General features: G+C 37.4%; 1 protein-coding gene across 1 annotated transcript in view; it reads right to left on the reverse strand.

Moving 5' to 3' along the window:
• The window catches only part of alpha-PheRS (phenylalanine--tRNA ligase alpha subunit), a 274,725-nt gene that overhangs the window by 184,048 nt on the left and 67,256 nt on the right, over positions 1–23,421 (reverse strand). The window contains exon 4 of the mRNA XM_090414434.1: positions 15,443–15,561. Coding sequence (XP_090270560.1) covers positions 15,443–15,561 — 119 coding nt within the window. The remainder of the gene's footprint in view (positions 1–15,442; positions 15,562–23,421) is intronic.

A 23,421-nucleotide genomic window follows, 5' to 3' on the forward strand; every position in this document is an offset into this window, starting at 1 on the left:
TTAAATAAATAAAGGTATCAGTTTCCGATTTGCTGTGGGTAAATGAATGGGTATATCAGTGCCATCCCCCCTGAAACCCCCATTCATCTGCCTACAGCATGTCTTATATTTTATGTTATTCCCATCCATCTACCCACACTCATAAGCTCGCTCCCACAACAACATTTTTACCACCATTAGTACTATAGGCAAATGAATGGGGAATATCATCGCCGTCCTGCTGATACCTTCATTCATCTGCACACAACGACGTTTATCTTTAATTCCCATTCATCTATCCACAGCAACTTTTATATTTTATATGTTATCCCCATTTATCTGCCCATAATCATGAAGCTAGCTTACAACAACTTTTACCTTCACATATTCTCTGATTTGACTTGCGACATGTAAACTGTTCCATTTGCTAAGTGTGCTGTGAAACGAGGGAAAAACGTTCTTATCTTACTCCATTCATCATAATACTGAATATGAACTTGACATCCATGGATTCTATCATGGATGACATCCCTTGTCCTGTCCAAACCATATACCCAAAATTTTCTGGGTATATGCATGGGAATGCATATACCCAAAAAATTTCACTCACAGCATCCCAAAGCCCTTAATGCCCCCCTCCCCCCCAATCCACACACATACACTCGGCCGATGCGAATAGCTTTATTTCCCTGAAGAGTTTTCCATGACCAGCAAAACAATTTAAGACATCCTGTTATGTGAGGTCATTCCCGATATCTATAAACAGTCCAACAGACGTTGTCAGTCGCAAAGTGCCATCCACGTGTATAATTGCGATGTGTGTTTCTGTACAATCCATGACCGTACGGATGCTGTTGTCTGCATGTGAGGGATTCGGTGTGCTTGGCTGCATATTCCTGCAAGCGACCATACGAAATACGGAACTTCGCTAAACAGAATGCGGGCAGCTATCTTCCTCGCCAGCAGAGCTAAGCCTCACTAGTGACGTCACTTTTGTGTAACTTTCGTTTCATCCCTGATTTTGTAATTGGATTAATTCCAAAACCAGTAACGAGAATAATCGGAAACTGTAGTCAAAATAAATATGATATAATTATGTTACTACTTTCTTTTAATGAAATGGTTCAGCTTATCGGCATTTGCAGAGTTGCTGGATATCTCGCTCAATATTGGTCAACTTCAGTCGAAGATCGGCACACACACTAAGAGGATTTCTGTATTTTGTTTGTATTTGAAGGAGTGATGAAAATCCTTTCTCACAAAGATAGGTTGTAGAAAACTACATGACGATTTTCAATGCTTCTTCAGATAATTCGGGAAATTCACTTCTCACTGAAAGCAAGATTCAGAATCAAGCCAAACCAAGATCACGGAATTACATTTTAAGCTCACTGTCACTTGAAAGTTCGATTAACTGTTCTTTTTTCGATAATGGAAGGTTGTTCTCATGACTGCAAGTCTGAAATAGATCTCAAACCCAGAAATTTCTTATAAAAGTCATTCGGAAAATATGTTTCAAAATTCCGTTTCAGAGTTTTGAGACGGTCACACCGCTTTTCCAGAAACTCAGAATCAACAAAAAGATCATTTTCCACTAAAAAGGATTCCATTGTTGGAAAAGGTGCAAATTATCTGTCTTTTACATAACTAATGCACAACACCATTTTTAATTCTTGAATGCCTTTATTTTGTCGTAGACATCAAGAACAGTTAAAGAATTTCACCTGAAGGGAGAGATTTAGTCCATTTAATTTTGAAAAAAATGTCTGAAAGATAGGATAGTGTTGATGACCATGCTTCATCAACAAGGAGTGATGCAAAGTTAGAATTATGTTAATTTACAAACAAAAAAACTTTGTGCCTTAATTGAAATAAGCTTGTTAGTACTTTGCCCCTGGAAATCCAGCGAATTTCAGATGAAGCAATAGTTGTATATATTCACTGTCCATTTCATTGCAGAATACTGAAAATAACCTGTTATTTAGCAGTTGAGCCTTAATAAAATTAACTAGCTTTACAGAGTTGTATAGCACAGGTTTAAATTCTTGTGGCATTCCTTTGGAGGCCAGCCTTTCCCTATGTATGAAACAATATACCTGATTCATATCCGGAGCCACTTTCTCGAACATAGAAACAACCCCACTATGTCTGCCTGTAAGGGTGCGAGCTCCGTCCAAACAGAAGCCCATGCATTTTTCGCAATGGATCCCTTTGTGTATTATGCAATTATTGAGAGTGTGAAATATTTTTTCTCCAGTTGTTCGAGATGACAAAGTTCTACAAAACAGAATATCATCATCATCATCATCAAATTCCTGCCATGTACCCTCAAGGGGTGTACAGGATATGACAGTACTACATGAAAAAATTACATCATTACTAACTTCCTATCTACAATTTTCCTCCAAATCAGTCTGTTACTTGTCAAGACTCCAACATTATCAGATCTTATATTTCTATCGTCTAAGGCACTTTGTACCGTATCAATCCACCTATATCTTGGTCTTCCTCTGGGTCGTTTTCCTGCCAACCTGGCAGAGAACACTTGTTTTGCTAATCTTTCCTCTCCCATTCTATTTAAGTGACCATACCATCTGAGATTAGCTCTGCTAACGCATTCCTCGATGCTGACAATGTCAAGTTCTTTCCTAATATCCTCATTTTTAATATGATATTGCCATTGATGCCATCTGTTCACGCCTCTAATCTTTCTCAGGACTCTCATATCTGCGGTCTCTAGTCTTTGGTCAAGTGTTTTACTTCTGACCCAGCTCTCAGATCCATAAGTTAAAATTGGTTTGAACACAGTCTTGTATACAGCTAATTTAGTGTTCCGACTAATTTCTTTCTTATTCCATATGAATTTATTCAATTGACTTCCCACCATACCAGCTTTGCTGATTCTGTTGTCTATTTCTATATTTAGTTTACCATCTTCAGTAAAAATTGTGCCTAAGTAGCTGAAATGTTTTACTTGTTCCACAGGTTCTCCATTCACAACACAGTTGACATTTTCAATGATTCTGCCTATTTTCATTGTCTTTGTCTTTTTATTGCTGACCTTCATACCATATCTATTACAACAGCTATTCAATTTAGTCAGAGAATCTTGCAGACTTGAAGCGCATTTATTTAGAAGTATAACATCATCCGCATAAAGCAAAGAGCTGACATTAACATCTCCAATTTTGATATCAGGTTTAATACCACATTCCTTCATAATGTGATCCATATAGATAATGAATAACAGAGGGGATAATGTACATCCTTGTCTCACACCAGATTTAACATTAAACCATCTTCCTGTACTTCCTTCAATTCTAACTGCTGAATCACAACTCAAATAAAGACTAAGTATTGCTTGATATAATGCCCCATTGACACCATATAACTGCAGGGTATTGAATAGCTTCTCTCTTGGCACCTTGTCATATGCCTTTTCCAAATCGACAAAACTTAAATACAGATCTTTGTTATATTCCCATGCTTTCTCGACTATTTGTCGTAAAGTGAAGATCTGATCCTGACAGCCTCTATTTGGCCTGAATCCAGCTTGTTCTTCACCAAGCTTTTCTTCCACAATTCTTCTCAACCGTTTCTCAAGTATACTTGCATAGATCTTGCCAGGAACACTCAGTAGGGAAATACCTCTGTAATTCTCACATTCAGTTTTATTTCCCTTTTTATATATGGGTACTATGAGAGCTCTACTCCAATCATTGGGAATTCGTCCCTCTGTCCAGGCTTTCTGAACTATGCAGTGCAGCCACTGTAAGACTCTTATACCACCATACTTCAGCATTTCTGGTCGAATATCATCTACTCCTGCTGCCTTTCCACATTTCAAGCCTCTGATGGCTTTTTCTACTTCAAGTATGGATATGTATTCCTGACTGCATGCCTGGTCAGTGTTTTTTATCACTGTGCTGTCATCACTGCTTGTTTCATTTAGCAGTTTTTCAAAGTAATTACTCCATACTTCAAGGATATCTTTTTCTCCTGTTTTCATTTCACCTTTATCATCTCTAATTCCTTTTACAGCACTCTTTCCTCCATTCCTAAGCTTCTTCAACAACCTCCAGAATATTTTGCCACCTTCTTGATATTTATTTTCTATATTCTTGCCAAAGTCCTCCCATGACTTTTGTTTAGCTAGTTTTACACACTGTTTAGCTTTCTTACATTTGTCTCTGTATTCTGTAAGAGTAAAAGCTGACTTATTTGCCAGGAACGTTTGATATGCTTTCTTCTTTTCCTTCACTGCCTCTTTAACTTCCTGTGTCCACCAGGGAGTTCTGATTTTTTTTATCTTTGCACACAACCTCACCACATGCCTCTCTGGCAGAATCAATCAATGTTTCCTTCAGAGTTTGCCACTGAATCTCCAAGGTTTGATTCCTGTTCTCAAACTCTTTCATTTTCTTTTCAATAATATTTCTGTATTTTAGTCTACAGTTTACATCTGAGAGCTGCTCAACTTTTATTCGCTTTAAAACTTTCTTACATGTTATTCTTTTCAATATGAAATTCAATTTTATCCTGCTCAAGACTAAATAGTGATCACTTCCAATTTCAAATCCTCTGTACACTCTGGTGTCCTGCACCAGGGAGAAAACATCACTATCAACAATAACATAGTCAATGAGACTTTTCTTATTCCTAGCCTCTTCTCTCCATGTGAATTTGTGCACATTTTTATGTTGGAACATGGTGTTAGTAATAACCAGTCCATGTCCTGAGCAGAAATCCAACAGATATTTGCCATTATTATTAGCTTTGCTCTTTTCTCCAAATTTTCCCAAAATATTTTTGTATGTCTCACAATCATTTCCTACTCTACTATTTAGATCCCCAACAAGGACCAACTTTTCCTTTTTCATTGTGTCAGTTGCTTTTTCTAAAGCCTCAAAAAATTCCTCCACTTCTACCTTAGTAGAACCTTCTGTGGGACCATAGGCACAAATAAGTCTCATTGTCCAGTTCCCCATTCTCATATTTGCCCACATTACTCTACTTGAGACTGACTGCCATTCAAGAAGATTAGCCTCGTATTTTGTGTTGAATACTATGGCTACTCCTTCTTTTCCTTGATTGTTATTGCCTGAATATAACATTTTGTATTTATTGCTCAGAAAGATCTCACCAGTTTTGGTCTTTTTTGTTTCAGTCACCCCTATTATGTCGATCTGGTACTTATCTAATTCCTCAGCTAGCTCCATTTCTTTGCCATTCAGGCTTCTTACGTTGATAGTACCGATCTTTAACTCTGGTGATGTTGAGTTGGGGTTTGTTTTCAGATTTGATCCAGTAGCTGACTTTTCGCTGTTCGCCCTGGTTCCCTGGCGAAAACAACGGGGGCCTTGTTTAACCGGGCGACGCCCCAGCCGGCATGAAATTTTGTCATGTTGTACCATCATTTTTTATTTTGGTTTAACCAATAAGAATACAATTTGGTCGGCTAAATCCCAAATTGCCAGCCCATCCTCGTTCGTTCAGTATCAAAGTAGATACCCAACAGGGTGCACCACGAGAAGGTGAGGATTGGACATTAGGTCAGAAGCCCTGGTCGGTTCTCCGCATTCCTTTAAAGGCTATGTGGAGGTCTCCTCTCAGTTATACAGCTTTGACCCTTAAGCACCCCAAAAAAAAAAAAAAAATATTGACAGAATATTGAATGTTGTTATCATGTGCATATCTTATGTAGCATATTAACTGCACATCATCTGCAACAATAGGAGTCTCGTCTATTTGTAACGCATTATAAAGGCTCTTCTTAACTCTTTCGATTAACTGATATTCTATGTCACCTGCCCTATCATTAATTCTGTGACCTACAGTGTCACTGAAAGAGGAGTCAAATCAACATCTTTTAGTAGTAACTTGTTGTCAAACATAGTTTCACACATCTTTTATAGCTGGAAGTAGTAATTTTTCACCGATAGAATGAGGTTTCCTTGTTTTCGTTATGCGCAAACTTAAGAGATAGATGCTTCCAGTGCCTTGCTATTAATCGAACCCATGGCCGAAACTACATCTTTCCCATGATTTAATGTCGTTAAGCGTCGATGAAATTGCTTTTTTTTTTTTCAATTTGTTTATTTTTCACATCACAATGTTTAGATTCTAAATGTCGGAGTTTCACAGGTTTCATGCACTCGTTCGACAACACTTTATAACACAAAACACATTGAGTTGTTTATTATTTTAACGGTATAATAGAACACAGAAAGTAAGTAAATAATTAATTTATTAGCTTGATGCTGATATTTCGCTGGTGTTATAACCAGCATCCTCAAAGCACAAAAACACTGTTTGTCACAATACGCGGAACTAAAACAACATGGTGTACTTAAACAAAATTGTAGCAGCAACACAAAGACTAGAGTCCTGATTTTGGCGCCATCTATCTGAAAAAAAAAAAAGCAGCTATCATATATTACTAGAGTCCTAGAAAAGTGCTAGTTTTTTCTTAATATGACTGTCTCCCAGATCTTCGGCAAGTTAATACAGCCATATTTGTTGAGATTTGGAGTGTGTTTTAGAGCTTCTGTCGCCTCTAAGAACAATCTCTTTGATTTATACGGGTTTTTGTGTAGTACTTTTGTGTTTTTCCAGTCGATCCTGTGTGCAGGGGGTATCCAGAGCATGGTCTGCTAGGCCCGACTTCCCATAATGATAATTCCGGACGTATCTTTTATGTTCGCTGATGCGGATGTTCACAGTGCTTCCTGTTTGACCGTAGTAGGCTTGATTGCATGAGCAGGGTACTTGATAGACTCCTGGATGTGATAAAGGAGGAATGCTGTCCTTGGGTGAGCGGATGTGGGTGGCTAATTTGCTACATGGTCTGAATGTAGTGCGTAGTTTATGTTTATTGAGAATTCTTGCGATCTTTTCGGATGTGCCTTTGATGTAAGGGATGGTGACTGTTTTGTTGTAGTTCTCTGTGGTGGATGGTGGGAGGGGTTTCTTGGGAGTGTTCAGTATTTTGTTTATTTTTTGTGGATTGTAGCCGTTGGCCAAGAAGGTGTGGCGTAAGTGAGTCAGTTCAGCAGTCAGAGCCTTGTCATTTGAACAGATTGCTCTCGCTCTATGGGTTAGCGTTTTTAATATGCCATATTGTTGAGAAGGATGATGGTGTGATTGTTTGTGTAAGTATCTGCCTGTATGTGTGGGTTTTCTAAAAATTGAAAATGATAAGGAACCATCTGGGAGACGTGTGATGAGTGTATCCAGGAAGGGCAGACAGTTGTTGGCTTCCAGTTCCATAGTAAAGTGGATTTTTGGATGTTGGCTATTTAAATGTGCTAAGAATGTTTTCAATGTCTCAGGGCCAGGTGGCCAAATAGCAAGCACATCATCAACATAGCGTAGCCAAAGTGTTGGTTTGAGAGTGGCTGTATTGATTGCTTGTTTTTCCAGGTGTTCTATGTAAAAGTTGGCTAAGGGGAGGGGGAAGGGGGGAGCCCATGGCTGTCCCATCAATTTGTTTGTATATTTTCCCTTTCCATGTGAAATATCCTGCATGTATTGTGAATTTGAATAGTTCAAATATATCAGGGGGGGAAGTGTGACTTCAGTAGATTGAGGGTTTCTATTAGTGGTACATTTGTGAATAGTGAAGTGATGTCAAAGCTTACTATTAAGTCTGAGCTTTTTAGGGTAAGGTGTTGTAAGATGCTTTTTAGGTGTGTTGAATTTTTGACAAAGGAGGGAGAATTGTTTGTGAGAGTGGCTAGTAGCTTCGCTAAATGTCTAGCCAGTTTGTATGTGGGACTATTTATACTGTCCAGAATTGGGCGTAGGGGTGTGCCTTGTTTGTGAATTTTTAGTGCTCCATAGAACCTCGGTGTTTTAACATGGAAGGGTTTGAGTTTGTTAACTGTGTCTTTGGGTCAGGAAGTGACTTTTTTCAATAATTTTCGTGCCTTATTCTTTTGTGTGTTGGTGGGATTGCGATCTATAATTTTGTATGTTGACTGATCTTGTAATAGTATGTGCATTTTGTTTTCATATTCAGTTGTGTCCATCACCACGGTTGCATTTCCTTTGTCTGCTTTTGTTATGGTAATCTGGCTGTTGTTGTGTAGCTCTTTTATAGCAATGAATTCCTTATGTGGGATATTATTTTTGGGAGGCTTGGACTTGATTAGGATGTTGGCCACATCTAAACGTATGTTGTTAGCTATTGTTGGAGGCAGGTTGTATATTCCTCGTTCGATGGACGCCATTATTTTGGCTTTTGGAACTTGCTTGGGAGTTATGGCAAAGTTGTGCCCTCGACTTAAAGCAGTCGTGGCTTCTTTGCTTAAGGTGAGTGCCGAAAAGATCGCAAGAATTCTCAATAAACATAAACTACGCACTACATTCAGACCATGTAGCAAATTAGCCTCATCCGCTCACCCAAGGACAGCATTCCTGCTTTATCACATCCAGGAGTCTACCAAGTACCCTGCTCATGCAATCCAGCCTACTACGGTCAAACAGGAAGAACTGTGAACATCCGCATCAGCGAACATAAAAGATACGTCCGGAATTATCATTATGGGAAGTCGGGCCTAGCAGACCATGCTCTGGATACCCCTGCACACAGGATCAACTGGAAAAACACAAAAGTACTACACAGAAACCCATATAAATCAGAGAGATTGTTCTTAGAGGCGACAGAAGCCCTAAAACACACTCCAAATCTCAACAAATATGGCTGTATTAACTTGCCGAAGATCTGGGAGACAGTCATATTAAGAAAAAACTAGCACTTTTCTAGGACTCTAGTAATATATGATAGCTTTTTTTTTTTTTTTTTTTTCTTTCCAGATAGAGGGTGCCAAAATCAGGACTCTAGTCTTTGTGTTGCTGCTACAATTTTGTTTAAGTACACCATGTTGTTTTAGTCCCACGTATTGTGACAAACAGTGTTTTTGTGCTCTGAAGACGCTGGTTATAACACCAGCGAAATATCAGCATCAAGTTAATAAATTAATTATTTACTTAGTTTCTGTGTTCTATTATACCGTTAAAATAATAAACAACATGTTCGACGAACACATAAGTCTGTCCACACGTTTAAAACACATTGAGGTTTCTGTTCACTTTCATCTCCATACCAAAATTCCAAATATGAACTGTTATTACTGAAAATAGAGCCAACAGGCTTCACTTCGGCAAAGTAAAATATTCAAAATTAAGTGGATATTGAATGCCACATTATTTCTTAGCCGAATAAGAACTCAAAGATAGGAAATCTAACCTAAGAGTTTCATGCCGAATACAGAAAACTATAAAGTTCGGCGAATCCAAGCATAAACCAACACCTGGTAGTACAATGCCAAGGCAACTCAATGTAAAGGTGGAGCAAGCTTTGATCGCTGTCCTTAGTATTTACCCATAATGTTAAACAACAGCTCCTAGGAGATGTATTACTGTTGTACATTATGAGAGAAGATCACTAACCAGTCCAGTTTCGACCTTTTTTGAGGTCTCATCAGCGATCTTACCTCCTACTCACTGATGAGACCTCAAAAAAGGTCAAAACCGGTCTGGGTAGTGACCTTCTCTCATAATGTAGAACAGTAATACATCTCCTAGGAGCTGTTGTTTTACATTATGGGTAAATACTAAGGACAGTGATCAAAGCTTGCTCCACCTTTACATTGAGTTGCCCTGGCATTGTACTACCAGGTGTTGGCTTATGCTTGGACTCGCCAAACTTTATAGTTTTCTGTATTTGGCATGAAACTCTTAGATTAGATTTCCTATCTTTGAGTTTCTTATTCGGCTAAGAAATAATGTGGTATTCAATATACACTTAATTTTTGAATATGAACCATTATATTTTCTACTGTATTTTTTCTTTGAACTGCTTGTTTCCTTTTAATAGTATCAGATTTACTCGCCGTTACAACACATGTATCACAATTAGGGTTAGCATCACCTGTTTCATTTCTCTTCTTTTCAAAGTCCTAGTTCTAAGCCACTTTTCCATTATTAAAAAACGTTTCCGAAAAATATATAAATACTGGGGTTAACTCACAACACGATTTGTCCACGTATCATTTAGGAGGAAAACCTTCAGTAATAAAAATCAATAAACAACAAGCAGTTGATTGAAATGTGGATAACACATGTTCACTTCAAATCTGACAAAACAGATAGGGAAGGTGGAAGCAATGAAACTATATTGCTGCTCACCTCACCCCTCTCTTATTATTCACCATTCTGCAGCTAAAAATTTAGTGGAAGAATGAAGAATAATAAAAGAGGGGTGAGGTGAACAACAACATAGTTTTATTGCTTCCGCCTTTGAACATTCTGATGCTATTTGTTGTTTTTTTTTAAAGTCTCCATTTCATTTCAATAATTTTCACTTATTAAATTTTAATTTGTTTGGATAATTAAAAAATATATATTTATTTAATTAATTTAAGTCTGCCTGCAGACCGCAGGTTGAGAAACACTGATCTAAATGATGTCTTCGAGACATTACAAGACATCCAGGTTTGCAAATTTATTCCTTCACAAAAAGAGCTTCCTTCAAACAATTTACTTACTTAGTACAGCCTATTGCCAACGGCCAACAGTTTATCCTGTTGAGTGCTACCATGTGACCCCCTTTACATGCAATTCGAAAATTTGAACATGTACCACATAAACTCACCAAGAATGGCAAAGCTGCAGAAGTGGATGGTCTTCTCCTTGAGTTTCTCAAACATCTCAGCCAACAAGGTCAAACATGGCTGGCTATCCTGTTCTCAAAAATTATAACAACTGGAGAACTACTAAAACTATGTCACGAAGACAAAATAACGCTCACCATGGTTTGGGCACAGCAAAAGATCCAAATAATGTCATGCATCTATGACATATCTCCTTAAAAGAATTTCACCACTCAATGAAAGAGCACTCCTGATTGAACAAACAGGCTTCAGGTTGGGAAGAAGTTGCTGTGACCAGGTCCTTGGCCTGACAACACAGATTGAAACAAGCTTCCAGAAGAAACTTAAATCTGGAGTCACTTTCACTGACCTAACATCAATTTATGACAGTCTGGATGAAGGGCCTCCTCTTTCATCCAGAACTAGGTACCTAAACTAGGCAATATTATAAGGTTCAAAAACTTTCCAGCTCTTCAAATCCATTCTCTCTAACAGAAAGATCCGAGTCTATATTGGTGGAAAAAGGAGCACGCCCAGATTCCTCTATGATGGTCCTTGAGTCTGGGCTGGATGTAGGTTGCCACAGGGCTCTGTGTTAGTCTCCTTTACTCTTCAACATCTACATGTCTGACATATCACAAACCATCTGAAGCAAATACATGTATGCTGATGACCTAGCAATCTTACACCAGTCTACCTCCTGTGCCATCCTGGAAACAACCTAGAACACAGACCTAAACATCTTGAAACAGTACTTCAAGCAGTGGTACCTAAAGCCAAATCCAACAAAAACTTTCTTTAGCATTCCACTTAAACAATGCAGAGTCAAATCGATACCTCAAACTCTTTCTGCAGCAAGATGGTAGAATATCAGTCTCCTCCTAAAACTAGGCAATATTATAAATGAGTGAACATGGAGTGAGTCTACATGGTTAGCTGAGTGGCTATGCGCTTCGCAACCATATGGTTGCGAAGTGTCCTGAGTTCAATTCCTGTCACTGACGTGAGGAGACTAACACAGAGCACAGATTCTCAGACATAGCCAAGTTAGCTGGTCTTGGGCATGGACTGCAGGTTTTTTCTCCCCAGTTTATCTGAGATTTTTCATCCTGCAAGCAGGCAAACTGGCCTTGAGAACTCAACGCTTCTACAGACAAAAGATATACCAAGAGGCATAGGACTAATCACCTTATGTTTGTGTATGGTTGAGGTTAAATGAATAGAAAACCCTTGACATTGCAAAGGTAAAAGAGGGGAAAAGGAAGAAGCATTTCACCCTAAACAATGCAGAGGCAAATTGACACCTCAACCTCTCTTTCTGCAGCAAGATGGGAGAACATGAGCCTCCTCCTAAAGCTAGGAGGAGGCTCATGTTATAAGTGAGTGAGCCTGGACAGAAGCCTAACTTATAAAAGGCACACTTCTGTTCAACAAAATTAAAACAAGAAATAATATCATTTCAAGGTTTGCTGGGACAACCTAGGTTTGTGGGGCAGAAGTCCTAAGGTCATCTGCACTAGCCCTCACATTCTCTGGAGCAGAATAATGTGTCCCATCTGGGAAAGAAGTGCACACACTAACATCATAGATACCCAGATAAACTTTACCATGTACACAATTAGTGGGACAATGAGAAGTACCCTTCTCCCCTGCTGTCCTATCCAACATTGCTCCACCAAATATACAGAGAAGACATGCCTCAATTAAAGAATTTAATAAAGTAGTGAGCAACCCACTCCTACCCCTGCACCAGACTCTCAAAAATCCACCTAGTCTTTGCCTAAAATCAAGAAACCCTTTCTGGTCCATGGATGAACTCTCTTCAGATGCCTTACCATCAACATCTTACTCGTGGAGAGAACACTGGTCGAACAATCTCCCAAGAAATGGTTTCCCAGTTGAAGATCCCTATGCTCCACAGTCTAGTTTTGCTCTTCCTAGGAAGATTTGGTCATCTGTAAACAGGATCAGAACTAACCAGGTCAGATGTGACTACCTACTACACAAATGGAAACTGTCACACCACCTGTATTCTGACTGTTTCTCCATAGTCTAGACAAGGGTTTCTCAAACCGTGTTCCACGGAAGGTGAATAGGTGTTCAACGAGAAGTTCTGGAATTTGTCATTTTAGTTTTCTAAGCAATGTTCATGAATAAATATGTTATAGTGGAAATATTCTGATGAGAATAATATTCGTGAATATGTCGAAAAGCTCAGACCGAGTCATAGAAATTGCCTGCAAGTGGATTATAACAACAGGCGTATCCTCCATTCTCAAAACTGAAGGAAATGACATCTGTGTAGCAAATGTCAGTGACCAAGCGGCATATTTTTAAATATGGAAATATTCATGAATTATCGTTAATTTCCACACATCGAAATCTTTCAACAATCGGGAAAGAGAATACCGCCGTTTATGACTGATCATAAAAATTGCCTGAAAGCCGATTACAACAATGGCGTGTTCTAAAAACTGAACGAAATAATATCTGTGTCGCAAATGTCAGTAACCAAGCAGCAAGGAAGTATAAAGAAAATTTTTCCACTGAAATTGAAGATCAAGGTAGTCTGTATCCGGTTCTCAAATCTATTAATACTGAATACTTTCTTCACAAGTTCGTATTGCAGTGTGTAAGTGCTTGTTCTGAAACCGGAGTACCGTGATTTTTTAAAAAGTAATAGGAATACAGATTTAAATTCTAATATGAATAAGAGACAAGGCACTTTGTTTAATTTTGGTATTAAGAAATCTCTTATTGAAGGTGTTTGTGATGAACAGATAGTAAGTCATCCACCTCAAGCCTACAAAGATCTCTAGGATGTACAAAAGGAGGGGAAAACTACCAGCACACAGGAGAAAAAGTCTGCATTCACTCGTCAGTATTTATGATATAAATTTTTGGTGATCAGAACAGGATGACAATGAAAATCAGCACAAATTAATTTAATAATGGTTTAATTAATTATCAATTATTAATTAATAATATTAATAATTTAAATTACCAATTAATTATTTATTAATACATTACGAAATAACCAAGGTGTTCCATGAAAATTTCAGTATTGTGAAGTGTTCTGTTGCAGAAAAAGTTTGAGAAACTCTGGTCTAGACGATCACTAATATTGTGAATGACTGTCCAAGGTACCAATTTCATGGTAACCTCCAAGACATCCATGATGTGACATATGAGGCCCTGGATTGGCTTTCAGGATAGATCCTGTAAAAACAGACAATTCGATTAAATTTTATGAAAACGAATATATCTTAGGAATAACCCAAAAGGTGGGATGGATTCTTTAAATCCCCTTGTGTAGGCATTTGGCTAAAAAGTTTCATTTTTATTTATTTAATTTTGCTTGGTATAATGCTATTTTGGAAACCAAGCATGATACTTTAAAAGGCAAAGTATTAACTTACTTTTTTAATGATATGTCATGTGGAATGGCTAATAATCTTCAACTGTTTGCTGATGATGCAAAGTTAAGGAGAACTGTAAGGAGCAATTTAGGAAGATTTAACACGTTCGCTGCCAACTACGAGTATACTCGTAGTGGGTAATCCTGCTTCACAAGCCAGCTACGAGTATACTCGTAGGACGCTTACCGCCGGGAACGAGATTATTGTAGTGACCTTGAAGAAGTGAAAATGCTTGGCTTGTGGGGCTAGCTTCAAAACTGTGTATTCTCATAGACCGTATATGCTCTGTACAAGCCAACTACGAGTATACTCGTAGGTCGTTTGCCTCCGGTAACGAGATTATCGTACTGACCTTGAAGAAGTAAAACAGCTCGGCGTAGGGGAAGAGACCATGCCAAAGTAGCGTGGCAGCGAACGTGTTAAATAGACTTTTAGCTTGGACAAATGAGTGGGGATGTAGTTTCAATATTAACATGTGTTTAATAAGTATTGCATTTGGGAGTGCTGAGATACTGACGAATTGTGCTGCAGGAAATGGATGAGATCTGAGGTGGGGGGGGGGGTGATAGTTGACAGTACACTGAAATTTAGAAGGCATACTACAAGTGTTGCAAAGACCGTGCACCATATTGCATCATATATATAAGGAGATGGTTGTGCCACTATAAAGCACTAGTCAGACCACAACCAGACTATATTGCTCAGATTTGGTCATTAGTTTTCAATGTGAGCTGAACACATTGGAGACAATCCAAAGATGAATAACTAAGACAATATCAAGACTCTGGAATGTTGGTTATGGAAAGATTAAAGAAATGTAAATTACAGTCACTGGATAGGAGAAAAAGAGGTGACATGACAAAGCTGTTTAAGTTAGTGAGAGGATTTTATATGATTAATATAAAATGGATTTGTAAAAATAGTAGAAGTGAGAGGGAAGAAATGTAATGGATTTTATTTCAGCTAAGTTTCATTCATGATACTGGTGATTTACAAGACAAATGTCAGATATGGCTGAGAGAAAATGATTCCATTTTTTTGTGAAGTTGGGATGTGAATTCATAATGGAATAGATGTTTGTGAAAGTGTGGCAGAAAAATTTTAGGTACATGATTTTTGTCACTTCGTGCAAGACCATTATCCTCATTAATTCACTTACTAAACTTCTGAAGCAGCACGAGAAAATTATATTAGTTTTCAGAGCATGGCTTCATCTTCCAGCCATTTTTATTACTAAGATTATTGATAACCTGATAAGATTATTGTGTGCTGTGTTAGTAGTAGTCAGCCAAAAGAAGAATTTTAATCTTTTAAATCTTTTTTTTTTTTTAATTAACTTGTTTACATGAATGAAATGACCAAATTTCAAAGGGATGAATGATTACTTACATTTCTTGAAGCAACTTTCTTTTCTTCAAGTCCTGCTTTAGTGAATCTGCAATATCTTCAAATTTTAAATCTTTTATTTTCAAGAGACACTGCTGAACATCATCGTTTATTTGGTCCATCTAAAATAAATTTTTTCTTCTTCAAAATATACTGATAAGCTGATAACATATTGTGTTGAATGGTTCACTAATACTTTTTTTTTCATTATTTTTCTAATTAAAAACAGATGGTACACAAGTCTTTATCTAAATGCAAAAAGAGGTACATACCTATGAATTGTTTTCCATCTATTGGTAAGCAAATTATTCCATGAATCCAAATTAAGGATTCTATTAATATTTGGTATTCATGATTATTACAAAACTATGTCAAACTATTCTTGACAGTTTTAAGTGGATCATTTGCAAAGTCAAAATATATCAACATTCTGGATCAGACATAGTATACAAGGTATACAATTTCTTAGCAAGAATAATTTATTCTTGCTTAATCTTTTATCCAAGTGTGAGCAAAGTTTGCATGTGAAGTTTCTTCACAACTAGGCTACTTATATATAGAGGCTAATGACCTCACATTAATTGCCTTAGTATCCCATAATGCAAAACCACTTCCTTTCAGAAGCCAATGCTAAAAGGCAATTGATGTGAAGTCGTTAGCATCTATATATAAGTAGCCTAGTCATGCAGATACTTCACACACAAACTTTGCTTATACTTGGATTAAGAGAATATAATTTCTTAGCAAGTGAATTTATATCAACACTCATCATTTTCTGATATATATCTTGCAGGGAGGGATACTGTAATAATAAGCCAAGATTAAGTTATATTATCACTAGAATCCTGTGATAAATTTCTTCCAAATTAATCTATTTTTTCAATTTTTTGATGCTGTGGGATCATACCTTTCAGTTTTTCCGAGACCAAGCATCAATCTGCCTAGCATAGTATTACTCTTTTTTTTTTCTTTCAGATACTAGAAATGATACCACATTTCTAGTATCTTCATTGTTAATGATTCTGCTACTGATTCGGAATTCATATTAGTGGTGTTGCGTAGTTGGATAAATGATTGGCAGTTAGATGCAGTGTTCCAAAAGAATAAAGTCACTAGTAATGTGCTAGAAGTGTCTGTTTTGGACCATCATTGTTTATCTTGTATGTTAATGATACTGGAATAAGCTTAACTAGAGATATGCAATTGTTTGCAGATACTGTACCTTACAGGAGGATCATAAATTGTATGAGTGGGTAAATGTGAGTGAATAGAACTAGTTCAATGTTGCAAAGTGTATGGTTTTGAAATCGGTCAGGCAAAGGAAAAGATGTAAGGTAAGCAACTGATGGGAAAATTCCCAAGGAGGAAGAGGAAATGAGAGATCTGGGAGTGGTGGTCGTGAACAGGGCATGAAATTTAGGGGTCAGACTATGCATCTTGAAGTCCTCACATCAAGATTATGAGAACAAAGAGGTCCTTCACATACAGAAATAAATGTTATGGTTCCATTGTATAAAGTCTTGATGAGGTGTAATATGGATCACTATGCACAGATTTGATCACGTTGTTTTCCTGGAGATGATTATTATCAAGGATCCAGAAAAGGTTGATTAAGGTAATATATGGTCTTTGGAATGAGGAACATGAAAACAGACTGGAGGGGAATGCAATTCGCAAAGCGCCATGAATAGGAGGTAGATAGTAGACATATAAGTTAATAGGAGGTTAACAGGATTAAGGTGTCATGTTGGAGGCTTAATGGATTTTTTTTACAACACTCAAAAAGAATTAAAATAGAATTTAATACTTCCTATATTTCGTCCTAGTCACTAAGACATCTGTGGGGATTACAAAAACAATTAATGAAACATATACACAAATAACAAACAATACTAAGCTCAACCACATAGGTGACACTAAAGTCCTATCTAGGTAGAGCGCCCTCTAAGGGCAGTAGTAGGTGGCCTGGAATGTAAGGTGGGAACTCTGGTGATGAGTGTTTCCCAAATCTTCGGAAGCTTAATGCAACCATATTTATTGAGATTTGGTTGGTTTTTGAGAGCTGCTGCTGCTTCTAAGAAAAGTCTCACTTTCTTGAATTTGCTGTGGTGGAGCATGGTGGTTTTCTTCCATGATACCCTGTGGTTAAGGTTGATTAAGGTAATATATGGTCTTTGGAATGAGGAACATGAAAACAGACTGGAGGGGAATGCAATTTGCAAAGCGCCATGAATAGGAGGTGGCTGACCAAAACATGGTCAGCCAAGCCTGAATGGCCATAGTTGTGTTTGAAGATGTAAGACTTGTGTTCATCCATCCGTCTAGAGGAACACAAGTCTTACATCTTACAATGATGTGTTCTCTATTTGGCCTCATGGCCCAGACACGTTAGACTCCTTCCTCAGTCATCTCAATAGTCTACATCCAAGAATCCAGTTCACTATGGAAAAGGAAAAGAACAGTTGTTTACTCTTCCTAGACACCTTAGTCACATGCCTGCCTAATGATACACTTACCTTCACCGAATACAGAAAACCCACACACACAGGCAGATACATTCACAAACTCTCCCACCACCACCCCTCTCAACAATATGGCATTATTAAAACTCTTATCAAGAGAGCCCACAATCTACATATCTTAGCCAGATAGAAGGTTTGAGTGGGGCTGAGCCTCTACACATGTAGGATTAAGGTGGAAGAAATTTTTCATGGAGTGGGGGGTAGAAACAAGGTCATCCCTGGAAACTGTAGAAGTAGAGTGTGAGAATAGTTTGATGAGCTTGATGTTGGTGATTAACTCTCATTTTTAACTTAACTTTCAGATCTATAAGTTTATAACACTAAACTTGGGGTTTAGTGTTATAAACAAGTTAAAGTTTATAACACTAAACTTGGAGTATACAAGACAGTGTTTAAATACTCTAAGTTTAGTGTTATAGCTATTTATTCAATTTGTGAAGAACTCATACTATCAGTTCCAATAGCTCATTAAATATCTGACTGAGGTCAAGGAGATCACTGATATTTATCAAAGAACCTATTAAATGCTAGTCTAGTTGCATCCATTAGCATTCATGGCAGATTTTTGTTTAGTTCATCTGAGAGAAACTGGACTCCTCAGAAAAGATGGAGTAAGTTCAGTGCAATCATGCTCTTTTGACAACACCCACCATTCTGCAGTGGATGATGAATGAATTTGGAAAATTAACCAGTAAATTTAAGTTTCTGGATTTCTATAAAGGAACATAGATGAAAATCATGACCTTATCAAGCTACCATCTTATGGCATTCCTCTTCTTTCTTCTCTTTGTGATTAGATCATAAGCTTCTTCTGCAGTCATTCATTGTTGGTAATGGTGAATGGTTTCCTTTCATCAGATTTTTCAACCAATACATCAATGCTCTTCTCTCTCTCTCTCTGACATCCAATCCTATTCATAGCTTTGCTAATGACAGCGTAAAAAGAATCACAATTTATAATTATTAATCTTTTTACAGTTGTTTCTCTACATTTGTATTTTATTAGTTTCAGTTTCGGGGTGCTTAAGGGTCAAAGCTGTATAACTGAGAGGAGACCTCCACATAGCCTTTAAAGGAATGTGGAGAACCGACCAGGGCTTCTGACCTAATGTCCAATCCTCACCTTCTCGTGGTGCACCCTGTTGGGTATCTACTTTGATACTGAACGAACGAGGATGGGCTGGCAATTTGGAATTTAGCCGACCAAATTGTATTCTTATTGGTTAAACCAAAATAAAAAATGATGGTACAACATGACAAAATTTCATGCCTGCTGGGGCATCGCCCGGTTAAACAAGGCCCCAGTTGTTTTCGCCAGGGAACCAGGGCGAACAGCGAAAAGTCAGCTACTGGAACAAATCTGAAAACAAACCCCAACTCAACATCACCAGAGTTAAAGATTGGTACTATCAACGTAAGAAGCCTGAATGGCAAAGATATGGAGCTAGCTGAGGAATTAGATAAGTACCAGATCGACATAATAGGGGTGACTGAAACAAAAAAGACCAAAACTGGTGAGATCTTTCTGAGCAATAAATATAAAATGTTATATTCAGGCAATGACAATCAAGGAAAAGAAGGAGTAGCCATAGTATTCAACACAAAATACGAGGCTAATCTTCTTGAATGGCAGTCAGTCTCAAGTAGAGTAATGTGGGCAAATATGAGAATGGTGAACTGGACAATGAGACTTATTTGTGCCTATGGTCCCACAGAAGGTTCTACTAAGGTAGAAGTGGAGGAATTTTTTGAGGCTTTAGAAAAAGCAACTGACACAATGAAAAAGGAAAAGTTGGTCCTTGTTGGGAATCTAAATAGTAGAGTAGGAAATGATTGTGAGACATACAAAAATATTTTGGGAAAATTTGGAGAAAAGAGCAAAGCTAATAATAATGGCAAATATCTGTTGGATTTCTGCTCAGGACATGGACTGGTTATTACTAACACCATGTTCCAACATAAAAATGTGCACAAATTCACATGGAGAGAAGAGGCTAGGAATAAGAAAAGTCTCATTGACTATGTTATTGTTGATAGTGATGTTTTCTCCCTGGTGCAGGACACTAGAGTGTACAGAGGATTTGAAATTGGAAGTGATCACTATTTAGTCTTGAGCAGGATAAAATTGAATTTCATATTGAAAAGAATAACATGTAAGAAAGTTTTAAAGCGAATAAAAGTTGAGCAGCTCTCAGATATGAACTGTAGACTAAAATACAGAAAGATTATTGAAAAGAAAATGAAAGAGTTTGAGAACAGGAATCAAACCTTGGAGATTCAGTGGCAAACTCTGAAGGAAACATTGATTGATTCTGGCAGAGAGGCATGTGGTGAGGTTGTGTGCAAGGATAAAAAAATCAGAACTCCCTGGTGGACACAGGAAGTTAAAGAGGCAGTGAAGGAAAAGAAGAAAGCATATCAAAAGTTCCTGGCAAATAAGTCAGCTTTTACTCTTACAGAATACAGAGACAAATGTAAGAAAGCTAAACAGTGTGTAAAACTAGCTAAACAAAAGTCATGGGAGGACTTTGGCAAGAATATAGAAAATAAATATCAAGAAGGTGGCAAAATATTCTGGAGGTTGTTGAAGAAGCTCAGGAATGGAGGAAAGAGTGCTGTAAAAGGAATTAGAGATGATAAAGGTGAAATGAAAACAGGAGAAAAAGATATCCTTGAAGTATGGAGTAATTACTTTGAAAAACTGCTAAATGAAACAAGCAGTGATGACAGCACAGTGATAAAAAACACTGACCAGGCATGCAGTCAGGAATACATATCCATACTTGAAGTAGAAAAAGCCATCAAAGGCTTGAAATGTGGAAAGGCAGCAGGAGTAGATGATATTCGACCAGAAATGCTGAAGTATGGTGGTATAAGAGTCTTACAGTGGCTGCACTGCATAGTTCAGAAAGCCTGGACAGAGGGACGAATTCCCGATGATTGGAGTAGAGCTCTCATAGTACCCATATATAAAAAGGGAAATAAAACTGCATGTGAGAATTACAGAGGTATTTCCGTACTGAGTGTTCCTGGCAAGATCTATGCAAGTATACTTGAGAAACGGTTGAGAAGAATTGTGGAAGAACAAGCTGGATTCAGGCCAAATAGAGGCTGTCAGGATCAGATCTTCACTTTACGACAAATAGTCGAGAAAGCATGGGAATATAACAAAGATCTGTATTTAAGTTTTGTCGATTTGGAAAAGGCATATGACAAGGTGTCAAGAGAGAAGCTATTCAATACGCTGCAGTTATATGGTGTCAATGGGGCATTATATCAAGCAATACTTAGTCTTTATTTGAATTGTGAGTCAGCAGTTAGAATTGAAGTACAGGAAGATGGTTTAATGTTAAATCTGGTGTGAGACAAGGATGTACATTATCCCCTCTGTTATTCATTATCTATATGGATCACATTATGAAGGAATGTGGTATTAAACCTGATATCAAAATTGGAGATGTTAATGTCAGCTCTTTGCTTTATGCAGATGATGTTATACTTCTAAATAAATCCGCTACAAGTCTGCAAGATTCTCTGACTAAATTGAATAGCTGTTGTAATAGATATGGTATGAAGGTCAGCAATAAAAAGACAAAGACAATGAAAATAGGCAGAATCATTGAAAATGTCAACTGTGTTGTGAATGGAGAACCTGTGGAACAAGTAAAACATTTCAGCTACTTAGGCACAATTTTTACTGAAGATGGTAAACTAAATATAGCAATAGACAACAGAATCAGCAAAGCTGGTATCGTGGGAAGTCAATTGAATAAATTCATATGGAATAAGAGAGAAATTAGTCAGAACACTAAATTAGCTGTATACAAGACTGTGTTCAAACCAATTTTAACTTATGGATCTGAGAGCTGGGTCAGAAGTAAAACACTTGACCAAAGACTAGAGACCGCAGATATGAGAGTCCTGAGAAAGATTAGAGGCGTGAACAGATGGCATCAATGGCAATATCATATGAAAAATGAGGATATTAGGAAAGAACTTGACATTGTCAGCATCCAGGAATGCGTTAGCAGAGCTAATCTCAGATGGTATGGTCACTTAAATAGAATGGGAGAGGAAAGATTAGCAAAACAAGTGTTCTCTGCCAGGTTGGCAGGAAAACGACCCAGAGGAAGACCAAGATATAGGTGGATTGATACGGTACAAAGTGCCTTAGACGATAGAAATATAAGATCTGATAATGTTGGAGTCTTGACAAGTAACAGACTGATTTGGAGGAAAATTGTAGATAGGAAGTTAGTAATGATGTAATTTTTTCATGTAGTACTGTCATATCCTGTACACCCCTTGAGGGTACATGGCAGGAATTTGATGATGATGATGATGATGATAGTTTCAGTTTCATAACCATGTAAATTTGGCATTTCTTATAGAAGAAAGAGAATGGAAGTTTGAGGACACAGACCAGAGAATTTTGGTTTAGAAGGTTTTAAGAAAAACTTGTCAGTTGGAATATATTAATAAAGAATTCCGAAAAGGGAATCTTAGCAAGAATCTTAATAAGTGCTACTACTGAAATAAAGAGCCATAAGGCTTCACTTCAGCTATGCAAAATTATACAAATTAAGTGGATATTGAATCCAACATTATTTCACAGCCAAATATATAGAAACCACGAGAGTTTCATGCCATATATAGAAACTATGAAGTATCGGCGGATCAAATCGTAAGCAACCTTTCAAGACGGGGCAACTCGTGGTAAAGGTGGAGTAAGTTCTGATCACTTTCTTTAGTATTTTCTCTAATGCAAAGCACATCTCCTTGAGGACATGTATGATGATATGCATTATGGGAAGGGGCCACTACCCACACTGGTTTCGACCTTTGTTTAGGTCTCGTAAATGGGAGCCAGACCTAGATGTAAAATACACAGGATGAAGTGATGCAGAAGTCATCCTTTTCCATATGAGTTGCCAAAAGGTGTCACATTTTAAAAGGTACCAAGAATTACTGAAATAAATTATTACTATATACTTTATAGTTTCTATATATTCAGCTGTGAAATAATGTTGGATTCAATATCCACTTAATTTGTAAAATCTTAACAAGTGAATAAATAAGAAGAGATATTAAATACACTTTTTGTTTCAACATTCGAAGAATTGCAAAATGAAAAGTTTCCTCTTCTGTCTCAAGGACGAAGGTGATATTTTTATATAATTTTTTTTAATCAGAACAAGTGATGTAATTAGAGAAAATCTGAAACTTAAAGTGGCTTTAATGAAGAGCCTTACTCTGACACACTTTTGTTAGTGAAAGCAACTATTTTTTTCTCTGGTAATGAATTTGTGAGTCTTGTAATAAAATTGCGTGAGGTAAAAATATTTATACTCCAGTGAAACAGTGCAGATGAATGGAACAATATATGCTAAATAAGGAAACACAGAATAGTCCCATATAAGCTAAGAAGTTTTATATTTTGAGCAAAGGCCTGATAGAGAA

The sequence above is a fragment of the Typopeltis vanoorti genome, chromosome 25 (genome assembly GCF_054136105.1).
Source record: "Typopeltis vanoorti isolate ZY-2024b chromosome 25, IOZ_Tvanoo_1.0, whole genome shotgun sequence".
Lineage (NCBI taxonomy): Eukaryota > Metazoa > Arthropoda > Arachnida > Uropygi > Thelyphonidae > Typopeltis > Typopeltis vanoorti.